The sequence below is a fragment of the Pleurodeles waltl genome, chromosome 4_1, assembly GCF_031143425.1.
Source record: "Pleurodeles waltl isolate 20211129_DDA chromosome 4_1, aPleWal1.hap1.20221129, whole genome shotgun sequence".
NCBI lineage: Eukaryota > Metazoa > Chordata > Amphibia > Caudata > Salamandridae > Pleurodeles > Pleurodeles waltl.
Window position 1 is genome coordinate 223,237,886 of NC_090442.1, and position 12,455 is coordinate 223,250,340.

General features: G+C 41.0%; 1 protein-coding gene across 1 annotated transcript in view; it reads left to right on the forward strand.

The window, feature by feature from the left end:
* CCDC91 (coiled-coil domain containing 91) overlaps positions 1-12,455 on the forward strand; it is a 1,353,016-nt gene that overhangs the window by 148,174 nt on the left and 1,192,387 nt on the right. Inside the window, exon 2 of the mRNA XM_069228181.1 lies at positions 5,753-5,797. Coding sequence (XP_069084282.1) covers positions 5,768-5,797 — 30 coding nt within the window. The 5' untranslated portion in view covers positions 5,753-5,767. The remainder of the gene's footprint in view (positions 1-5,752; positions 5,798-12,455) is intronic.

Sequence of the window (12,455 nt, forward strand, 5' to 3'; positions counted from 1 at the left end):
TGTAATGGAATGTAGGAAACTTGTGTGAATCATCCAGCTACGTCCTGATTTATAGTCCGTTTCTTGTATGATACACCCACTAGATTCTGCCGTGTTCCTGTGCACCAAAGATTACTCTAATTTCAGAAACGCAGTTCTAAAAATGTACATTGTATAAAAAGATGGAGGCAGCAACAACACGTCGGAAACATGTAATGCCTTTAGTAGTTTTACTAGTTAAACCATGTAATAAAAACCACCTCACAGTTCTGCTTTATATGCTCCTGTGTCCATTATCAGAGCTGTTTTTAATGATGTAACTGTAGCATCATTAACTCACTCACTTCTTTATGACAGAACTCATCCACTCGTACGGACATGTGGTGCCCTAAGGGATCAATACCCTTACCATTTCAACAGACACTTTTCATCTATAGCTTTGGATTGAGCATTTACAGCTCTAATCCACTTTCTAATTAAAGTAATAGCAAAGTAAGTTACCACACAACCCACAGGCACATTTGTTATGTGCCTTGAACATATAAAATGCTGAAAGAATAGGAATTTGTTTAACTCCTTCTATTCAAAATGACGGCAACTCCTTAAAATGTACCATGAATTCAGTAAACCTACAGGCATGTTTATATATTTAGGATATACATTTTTCTCTCAAATGGACAAAATGGAATAACGTAATTTGACATGAACCCATAAGAACCTTCACAGGTATCTTCATTAACAGCTCCAGTAGCTGTACCACTTGCCCAGGCAACAGGCTATGTATGAGATTGCCCAAGTGCTCTGTTAACAAACTCCATTTTGGGTCCAAAGGAATCGGAGGTGGTGAAAGCACTTGGAAATCTACATTATTTGCTAGTAGCTCTAAATTGATGGCCTTGTGTGTAGGATACGGGGAAGCCGACACAACTGGAATTACAATCTAGTAGAAGGATTTTCACACCGCATCACAGTACACATCATCTCTCCCATCACAGCCAATCCAAGCTTAGCCTTATCAGAGTTTGGCCTTGTCCAGGTACCATGATGAAAATTCCAGAAAGAATGTTCACTAAGCAGGCAACCACTCTTTGTAATAACCTCCCACCTAAACTGACACACCAGGCCACTCATTGGAAGATAAAACAGTGGTCTTTCTGGTCAAATAGAATATTGGCCCAAGTGCTCCATTTGTGAAGGTATGCAGTCAATGAGAAGAGTACTGAGCTGTGTTGTAGCATGCTACAGCTCATCTCATAGCTGTGCATTACACAGTGATGGATACTCAGCACCAGTGGTTTTTTACCTCTGTCAGTGTTACATTAACCTACATGCTCAGGCATGATTAATGTTAAGTTTGGGCAGTGAAGTGATCTAAACTTAGGTAGAGAAATTGGTACTTTAGGGTGTGGTTTCCGGAAAGGCCATCTCAGGGTGTCCAAGTTGCCGAGTTCAGGTAATTAACTCTTCAAGTTTTAGCTCTGCGCTCTGCATTTAAGATTGGAAAACTTAACCAATAAGTACCAGAGTAGAAGAAGAACCTGGATAATCTGTTGAAACCTACAGGAGGGAACATAAGAGTTCTGCCAGTTATCACCCATAATCAAAGTTTTACCACAACTACCTAGTCCAGCTCAGTCCAGATCTTCAGCAGCCCTTGTGAATTTGTTTCTCCAGTAAAGACACAGAACCTTATCAATTACTTGTACTTACCCATCAGTACACCCTACCATTCTGGTACCATGATCCCTACAACGTTATTACACCTTGCTTTGGGTCTTCAGCATCTCCTACTCTAGTACTAAGATTGGCCAGCTCCAAAAATGATAGCTCTCCTCCCCAAGATACTCTCACCTTACTCATAACCTTCCGCACCCTCTTCCGTCCCTTATGGAGCCTCACACGTGGCCCTGTCACTTCTTCCATGATGTTTCGCTACAGGTATTTGCCTGTGTACCTCACTCCTGAGATCCTGTGACAAGTCATGCAACTCTTTTACTACACTTTTTTACTGACCTTCAACACTCTATGAGAAGGAGAGATTTTCTTTTCATAATTTTGTTCTGCGCTGAGTTACCTTAAACTTGCTTATTTCTTCTGTTAACTAACTTTGACTTTTCCAAACACTCTAAAAATAAATGCTCGCTATTTGGTGCCACATCAGTCAAATCAGTTAATATTTGAAGTTTGTAAAATAACGCAGCTTTTTTCTGTGACACCGAAATATGTGTGTGTTTGTTTGTGTGGGCTGCCGTGTGTGGATAGAAGAGCTTGAAGGGAGGTTAATCATTTCATTGACTATTTTGAATAGTTCCTTAGAGGTTTTGGGCCTTCTCTGGCTGTCAGCAATTATTGCTGCCTTTATCGCTCCTTTGTTGTTTTTCAAGGCTATTCTGTAGCTATTTTTGATTATTGTTGTAATCTTTCTTCCACTCTCTCTCCCTCTTGTTTGCTTCCCTGTTTAACAATGTCAGCTCTGACATGTACCAGGGAGCTCTGCCCGTTGTCAGATTCGATTTAGTAGCTTTACAGGGGACTCTTGGCTCTAAAGAGTTAAATATCTCTTTATACACTACGAGTATGTAGAATAGAATTACAAGTTGTAGGTTTACAGTACAGTCTTGACGTAATTTTAGAACCCTCATTATACAAAATAACATCAAGAAACTGTAGTGGGCTCATGTGACTCGTGAAGCTAATGTTGTACTGATTATCATTGAGGTGATTGAACAGTAGTTCCACATTCATAGTGCACATCCCAAAACTCAGACCAATGCCATTCCTTTGGAACTGTAGCAGTGACCAGGTCTTTGCTCAGGAATTAACATCACTGGAACATCGATTTTGCCAGAGGAGTTACACTAATTATATACTTTATAATGCCAGAAAGAAAATTGTTAATGTTTCTTGAAATTCTTTACTGACTCGCAGGACTGGCAAATGTAACAGTGACAGACATCTGACATCAATGACTAAATTCAGTTCACAAAGCTCTACACTATTTCGGATTTTGAAGCGCCAGTGGCACTTACTATTATTGGATCCAACTCCTAACAACTTAGTGAGTAAAAAATTCCAGATCACTCAAAGCAGGGGAGCCACTTTAAGGAACATTCTCTGCCCTTGCTACATTGTCTCTACCCCGTGTAGGCAGACTCACGATCGGCTACCCTTTAAACCTGCAGGTTTTTATAAATTTGCTTGTTGTAATGTATGTCAGTTTGCTGTGACAAAAAAGTGACTTTTCATACAACTCTACTAGATCTTTTTCCACACAACAATTTATTATTGTTTTTATTATGTGGGCTGGTTTATGTGGGTAGCACCATCCATCTTTTGAAGGGGCGCATTCAAGAGCATATCAGGGCTATTAAAAACAATAATACCAGTTATCCATTAACAGTTCACTTTAACTTTGTTCCTACAGGGTCAGAAATTATTGGTATTCGATCCTATGGGGTAGCACATGTAACCAGTGATTCACGACGGGGTGACAGAGTTGACAAATTGAGAAAATGTGAAGCAAAATGGATTGTTCAGTTATGTGCGGTGGATAGGGGACTGAATACAGATAGAGAACTACATGTTTTTCTATTAATTTGAACCTCCTATTTTTCCTGCTTGTGCGTAATATGATGACTTCATTGTGTAATATAACTTATGTTCAATACTTTTGTATTGCCCTTCCCATATATTACATTTCCAAATTTGACTTTTTGGGGCAGTTTTATATAATTATACATATGTTTGCCATGTTTGACATAGGACATTATGTAACTTATCTTGTTATGCAAGTCACAATCTGTCCTTTTTGCCATCCTTTGATCATCAAACTTTGTCTTTGTCTTTCCAAACAATATTGGTGGTGGAATCTTTCCTAGTTCCTCTTATGTTAGTTGTTAGGTCTTTATATGTGTTTGTTAATGCACTTTCTCTGATAACTTTTGATCTTGTTTGCTTTTCCTAGAATTGTTCTGGTTACTCCAAAATTAGACTTTATATCCTATTTACTTTCATTTTGCTCTGCTTGCAGTTACCTAGCCCCCTTTTTCTAGTTTACTTTTTTTATTCTTAACTGTTATCAATCTGTTTGGAGAGTTAACTATTTTCATACCTTCAACATGGCCGCAGGACCTGGCTGGACTTCTGTCACCATGTCATGTTAGTCCCTTTTCTATTTTCTTTGGCTATTTATGCTGAGAACGTGAATGGCGTCTCTGCTCACCTGGGACTATCAAGCATTTGTGCTGAAGCTGTGCGAGTAAGTTTGGTTACGAATTTGACACCTTTTGGGGTTTTTCTACTGCATTCCTTTGGAACTAGCCTCCCCCAATCGTATTGTTTTTTGTTACCATTTGGGTGTACTTCATTGCGATGGACCTCTTTGAACCGCAGAGTCTTATAGAGATGCGTTCACAACGACCCTTTGAAACAGATTTTGTATCTTTCCCCTTATTGCGTAAAATTGGGTGTCGTTTTACCGTTATGAATTTTGCATGGGGTTGCGTTATGATAGGCTTTCATATTTAATTTGGTCTTCTCTGATTTTTCAGTTTCCGTACTTTTTATTTAACCTAGTTGGCAACATAAATTGTAATTTAGTGCCATTACTCACATTTACGATATTATAAACTTTCTGGATCTCAAGTGCTTACGTATAGTCACAAGTTCCCCGTTACTTTGTGCAAACAGAGGTGGGAGGCTTTAACTTTGTGTAATTACCACTGCCTCCTCCCCCCCACCCCTAAAACTTTTTCTCCTTCCAGACATGTAACTTATCAAGGTCACACACCGCCAGTACCACTACCATTTATAGAGTTTACTGTAAGGATACTTGTTGATACTTGCTGCTTCTGGAGAGTTACTGTTGTCTCTTTTTCCAGTTACTGTATGGTAGGTCGGATCCAGCAACTTATTTATGCAGGTGGTTGGGGGTTTACTGCAGTTTTAGGCAGGGCTGTTTCTCATATTCTTCCATTTTTACGCTTCTTTACAGAATTTGTTTGACACATTACTTATTCCAGTTGTCATTGACTGGATGGGCCTTACATTGGCGGCAGAGCCATTACTTCTCCTTTAGAGTAATATTTAAATTTGAAAATATATATACAAAAGCCAATCTTTTGTAACACTTGGCGAAAAGACTTATGGAGATTAAGTCTCTCTTTACCCTTATCAGGGCATGAGTTGTGCAGACTTTGGAAGCCTATTTCAATTGTTACTGAGTATGTTTGGTGGGACTGGTCTCCGATCATAAGCCTTCATTTGGACATGTACCTCATGTCACACTTATCATTTGAATGGACCTTGAACCTTTTTTAGGTCAGTATTAAATATATCTCAGCTTTTAGCCATTTTTGCTCATACTGTCTTACGTTTTCCCATCACCGAAGAGTTGGATTACTATCTTCTGGGCCGGCTTTAGGACTGGTGGTGCCCGGTGCAACAGATCATGTTTTATTGTTCCCAAATCTTCAGTGTTGTTTGTATAGTGAATCACGAGGATGTTTTGTTCATGTTGTTGTAACTTACCCAGGTTCCACAGTAGACTACATGGTTAACATTGTTGTTTGTTATTCATAAAACTATGTACAGAATTCTTCGGCTTGCTAATTTTATTTGAGATAGAAAATACCAATACATACCTTCACACTGATTCAATTTGTACTAATTAGTGATTAATATTCTATGCCTACTGGCTCTAACAATGCTTGTTGATGGCTGGAGAGACAACTTTGTATTTTAACATTGTATGGTGTTCCACTCTGTCTTGTAGGAGTCTGTTGGAGCAATGGACGATGATGATTTTGGTGGTTTTGAGGTAAGTGATTTAAAAAAAAAAAAAAAGATTAGTAGAACAATAGCTATGTTACAATATGATGATGATGAATTTTGCAGTTTTGAGGCAAGTGATTTAAAAAAAAAAATGATTAGCAGAATGATTGCTGTGTTACCATATGATAGACATATTAACGGTGCAAGAATTGTTTACTTCATAGTGCATGATAGTTGCCTGCTAAACACATAAGTGAAATATCTGTACTAAAAGTTTCACAAGTTCTGAAATAGAAAATGATGAAAATCTGCTGAAACAAGAGGGGGCAATAATAAGTGAAATACATTTTCTTAATTTCATTGAGTATTAGCTAGTCCATCGTCGAATTTTCTGGATAGTCCCCACAAATAAGTAAAGAATTGACTCGCAGGAAGACCTCTAGACCGCTTGACGTTGGAAATGAGTAAAAGCTTTCCTCATGTTCAGAATATTTGCCGGGGCATAAATATGTGGAGCAATTCCCCTTATGAATTGGCTGATTTACAAAGTGGTAAGCTAGTTTGAGGGACCATACTTAAGTTATGCGTTTTTAGGTGTGGAAAAACCGTTATAAATGGAGAAAGCAGGAACCCGCATGAGTGAGATAAAAGGGGAGGGAGTGTCTGGTGGTGGGTGAAAGAGGCTTGAGGTGGAATGTAGACCATGCCACCTTGGGTACGGCACATTGACATTCAGGTAGCTCCGCCTCAGTGCTTCTGAACAAACATTTGGGCCCTGGCACTTATTCTTTTGCAAACAAAGCACTGCAAATACATACGCGTCTGCGCAGTAAAATAATGTCATGCTCGGGTATTCAGAGGCTTGCCCATCACACTGCTGCAAAACTGATCTGACAGTGTCAGATCAACTGAGCTATCTGGAGGAGACAACATGCGCCCATCATCGGGCAGGTAATTCGGCCAAAATGCAGTCTGGGAGTGTGAGTTTGCATTCACCAGGTAATTGCCCTCTGCTGTGGATGGCGTCTCCTCTCTTTGGTTTTAGCTCCCGATGCAGTATTCGGGCCTAGGCACACATGGTGGAAAAGCAGGAAGACATATTCTGAGGTCTTAATGTTGGTATCTTTTCTCCTACCTTAAGAAAGAAGTTTGTGTGAATGAATAGGGGCGGTCTTGTTGGGTTTTTAACAGACTATTCGCTGGATCCAGTTCTTGTTCACTCATTGCCACATTGGGCCAGTACTAATGTCACATTGGGTTTACTGTGGTCAGCCTCTTTGCAGGAAATGTGCTCTCTAAACTGCAGCATTTGACGTCTACTGGGCCCTTATAGTTGCAGGGATATATAGGACTTGTAGGTTCATCAACAACTCTTAAGTACCCAGAGCCAATAAATGAGCTGCACCTTGCAATGGGTTTTCATTGTATAATGGGTATACAGTAATTAATTTGGTGAAATATAAAGAGTGAAAATAGGTATCCAGGAAACCTTTGTATTTCCAAAATGGGCACAAGATAAAGTGTTGACAAGCAGTGGTTATTTGCACATCTCTGAATTTCGAGGTCCCCATACTAGCATGTGAATTACAGGGCATTTCTCAAATAGCCATATTTTTTACACACTACCTTACATTTGGAAGGTAAAAATGTAGAGAAAGATATGGAACAATAACACTTGTTCTGCTATTCTGTGTTTCCCCCGACAAAAATGGTACCTCACTTGTGTGGGTAGGCCTAATGCCCGAGACAGGAAACACAACATGGACACATCACATTTTTACATTGAAATTTGACGTGTTTTTTAGAAAGTGCATAGCTGTGCATATTGGCCTGTAGCTCAGCCAGCACCTAGGGAAACCTACCAAACCTGTGCATGTTTGAAAACTAGACACCTAGGGGAATCCAGGATGAGGTGACTTGTTGGGCTCTCACCAGGTTCTGTTACCCAGAATCCTTAAAATTTGGCAAACAAAAACACTTTTTCCTCACATTTTCGTGATAGAAAGTTCTGGAATCTGAGAGGAGCCACAAATTTCCTTCCACCCAGCATTCTCCCAACTCTCCCGATAAAAATGGTAGCTCACTTGTGTGGGTAGGCCTAGTCCCCTCGACCTGAAATGCCCCCAAAAAACTAAGTGGGCACATCAAAATTATGAAATATAAAATTACCTGTTTTTGTGTGTGTGTTGGGGGGAAGGGTCACCTGCGTTTTTGGTCCTGGGCTCAGCAGCCTTCTAGGGAAACCTACCAAACCCAGAGATTTCTGAAAGCTAGACACCCGAGGGAGTCCAGTGTGGTGTGACTGGCATGGATCCCACAGTGTTTTCTTACTCAGAATCCTCAGCAAACCTCAAATTTTGCTTAAAAAAAATACAATTTTCCCACATTTCTGTGTGGGATCACCGCACCAGCACAAATTTCCTACCACCCCAATGTCCACCTCAGTCTCCCGATAAAAATGATAAGTCACTTATGTAGGTGGGCCAAGTGCCTGTGACAGGGAAGAGCCAAAAACATGTTGAAAATGAGGGGGAACCAAAGCGGGTCCAAAATGGCAGTTTGGAAAAAATAGTTTTCAGGCCGACAAAGGGGGCAGAATTTTTGTCGGTATAGATGCGACAATCCTGGATGGTAGACATTTTTGGGATTCCTGCAGATTCGAGAAGTTTCCATCACAAAAATGTGGGGAAAATATGTGATTTCAAGCAAAGTTGGTAGTTTGCAGGGCATTGTGGGTAAAACAAAAATGGTGTGGGGTGCATGTGAAGCACACCACCCTGGACCCATCCAGATGTTTAGTTTTCAGATGTGTCTACGTCTTGTAAATTGTTCTAGATGGCAGCACCCCAAAGTCCAAAACGTGCAGCCCTCACCATTCCAAGTGGGATGATTTTGAGAGTTAGACAAGCTCTCACGGCCCATATATAAAACCAAAACCCAGAATAATCGAATGTCCTCTTGCTTGCTTGCTGTTGGGATAGAATCTTTTAGTGTGCGGGGGGAGAGCTGAAAGACTGTTACCCCCTTTAGTTGTGGTGGGGGCATAACCATGCCCATACTGGTTGGTAGCCACCACCCCGCTATTTTTTTTGTTTTTTATCCCCTGGCATCTAGTAGGCTTTCTGCATCCCCAGTGAGTGGATTGGGGGTAATTGCCCCATCTGCCCACCGGTGGGCAGAACAACTTTGTCCCCATTTATTGGGGGTGGGGGAATGGCCATACCCTCACCCTCTTTTAAAAAAAAAAAAAAAAAAAAATCGTGTCTGGTGGGCTTTCTGCCCCCCTGGTAGGCAGATGAGCCTTACAAAAATAGGCCTGTCTGCCTCCAAAGGGGGGCAGAAATGGCCTAAAATAAATTAGCCCCCAGGGGAGCGACCCTTGCGTGAAATTAGCACAAAAGAAATCCCTGGTGTCTAATGGTTTCTGCCCCCTTTGGGGGCAGATTGGCCTAGAAAAAATAGACCGATCTGCCCCAATGTGGTCAGAAATGGCCTAAAATAAATCCCCCCCCCAGGGGAGTGACCCTTTCCTAAGGGGCCACTCTCCTTATCAATGTAAACAAAAACAAAAAATCCCTGGTGTCTAGTGGCTTCTTATCATACCCCCCTCCACCCCTCCCCCGGGTGCAGATCAGCCTAATTAATATAGGCTGATCTGCCCTCGGGGGCAGAAAAGGCCTAATAAAAAAAATTTCCTTCCCCAGTAGTGACCCTTGCCTAAGGTGTCCGCTCCCCTTAGCAATATAAATTTAAAAAAAGCATCCTTGGTGTCTAATCGCTTGTGCCCTTAGATAAAATCCCCCCCCCCCCCCCTTGGGTAGCGACCCTTGCCCAGTGGCCGCTCACATTATGACAATTAAAAAATAAAAATAAATCCTTGGTGTCTAGTAGCGTTAAGGGAAGGAAAAGCCATCCCTTCCCTTTTCATGCATTTCTGCCTCCCCTGCCCCCTGTACCGAGGAGAAACTAATCCTCCTGGGAGGCAACCTCTGATGAGGTCAGCACGCGATCATGTGCTGATGTCATCAGCTGTCACGGGGGGAAGGGGTGGAAGGGGAAACGATTCCCCTTTCAGACCTGCCCTGGGGGAGGGGGCAAGTGAGGAGGTTCTCGAGGGGAGAGCTAGCGCTTCCCCCGAAGGCTTCTACCAGGACGCCTCCGCACCACGCCACCGAACGTAACCATTACGTCCTTGCCGGTAAAGGGGTTAAAGAAGCATAAATGCCTGTAAACTATGAGTTCAGACACTTACACTCAAGCATTCAGTGTATCTGTAGATTTGCACTTGGTTTATACCAGTGAATTGTTACATGCATGGCCTGATGCCTGAAGGCTGTGGAACTGAGCTTCCCATCATTCTGGCGTAACAGTGTATGCCAACAAGATGGCTTTGTCCTGCTTCCTTCTCCTGAAGGTGTAAGGAAAAGCCTTCCCTTGGTTCTTTCCTTTTCCATAAAGATTATTTCCTGGTCGACATTTGTGTTGAGTCTGGATTATCCGTGTCCTTCGCTTTTGGGTATGCTGCTTTGCCTGATTGAAAAGCTAACCACCTATTCTGAACTTAGCAGCGTACTTGTTTTGACCTAAGTGTTGATCTCATATTTTAGCTAATTCTCTGGCTCTTTACTGGCTCCAAGTCAGGCAGCAAGATCCATTGAACACCGTCTGTATGGCACATCAAGCTTTTGGCTACAAAGGCCCCTCAAACAGTATGATCCGTTTGTGCACTTAGGTCTGCTTGTGCTTTCCTCCTTGGCACCACACGTTTTTGAGAGCTAGCCTTTTCTTCTTTAGTTTCTTCTTCAGTATCTAAAATCTGGTCAACCTTCCTCTTGAGGTGAGAGTCATGGAGGGCCATCTACCACTGAGTAATCAGTTTAAGACTAGTGGTTAATTTGTGGCAGTGTTTGCAGGTTTCGGCACCAGCACTCCTTTTTGGGACCGGGGCTTATCATCGTCAAACCTTGTGCAGAAGAAAAAGTAAGAGAAAGATAAATATACAGTGACCGAAGGTGAAAAAAAGCAAGGATGAACATAACCTGTTATAGTGCGATAAATAGACAGGAAGTGGAGGACTGAAGTTGTAAATTTAGCACTACTTTAGACCAATTGTTTCTTTAGTACCATAAAAACCTATGCTGGTCGTCACTCCCCTGTCATTCACCACTAGGACACCCCATACCCAGTTAGTGGAGCGCTTTATAAAATAAGTAAATAAATACAGTGCAAATTTAGTAAACTCCCACATCATATTAACTATAGTATCTTTTCACTTTGTGGAATGGTTTCTTAATATCTAACTTGTCTCTCAGTGGCTGAGAAATAGATGCTATGTAGTAAGTGGCAACGTGTTTTTTTTTTTTGGGTCATGCCATGTGTGAACCGCAGGTCACAATTTGCCAGACTTTTTTTTTTATTTTGGGCCAATGTCGATGGATTTGTTTGAATACCATAAAGGCGGTACAAATAACGTTACCATTTATGTTATGATGAGGATGAAAATTAGTGAGTACTTCCCATGGAATCTATTTCCCAGTGCATTTTTTGACAAATGTTCAGACTATGTTCATTTTATATAAAGCAGTACTAGTACAAAACGCACGTGTGAATCTGTTCGGTTGATAGACCAAATAAACCGATATATTTATATATTTTTTCACTATTTCTGTTCCTTTGTAGAAGTGATGGAAAGCACCTCACACTTAGCTATTTGCATTTAGAATGCTTGGATACAAAATGGTACTGCTCTTTGTGACAGGAGAGCCCTACAAAAGGAAGAAGGGTCATTCTAGGAGGGTGTGTATATGCAAAACAAATAATTGGACACCATTTAACTGTAGACTTTCTGATGAATGAAAAGAATCAAGAAATTTCATTTTGCAATGACTGTTGATTTAATTTTATATTCAATAATATCAGGCCGTTCATAACTGCAAGTTGCTAACAGCATCCTAAGTAATGGTTACAGATACAAATATTTTCAGGAAAATAAAATCATAAACAGTTTTTTGAAAAACAGTTGATTTCCAAATGTCATATTGCCATGTATTTCGGCAGTGGTGGTTAGTGAGCACACAAATATGGACTGCAGTGCGACCCAGAGTAATTCATTACTAGTGGCTCAGTTCAACTATTCCACTGATCTTTTCTCTTCATCAAAATGCTCTGTGTCTGACAGTGTCTAAGGATGCATGCTGTCCCTGCCTGATGAGGCCTACAAGGCCAAAAACAGTTTAATGGTGATTGGATTCCCATTTAGAAGGACATGGTCTATCAGATCCAGCTGTACTCTTGCTTTTGGAGCATTGCCAAGGCTGATTTGCATACGATGGGTCCAAGCCTGTGGACGCACAGTCACAGTGGGTTGGAATGTGACCACTGTTTGAGATTAATTCATGCATTCCACTGAACCTTGTTTTTTTTTTTACCTTAGCAATAGAGCATACATGAGAATAGCCATATTTGATTTGATATTATGTGTCAATTTGGCTAAATAATCATAAATTCTGACTAGTTTTGGTGGCCCATAAACCCACCCATTTAACAAGCAAGTTAATCGTTAAAGTTGTTACCGAGTTCTTGCTAAAAAAAATTCACTTAAGCTAGGGTATAGGATTAGCAAATTACCATTCTGGCTGGTTTGTGTTGACATACTGAACTATGGGGGACTCCTTTTGGCTAGTGCTGCTTCATCTTTTAGAAGG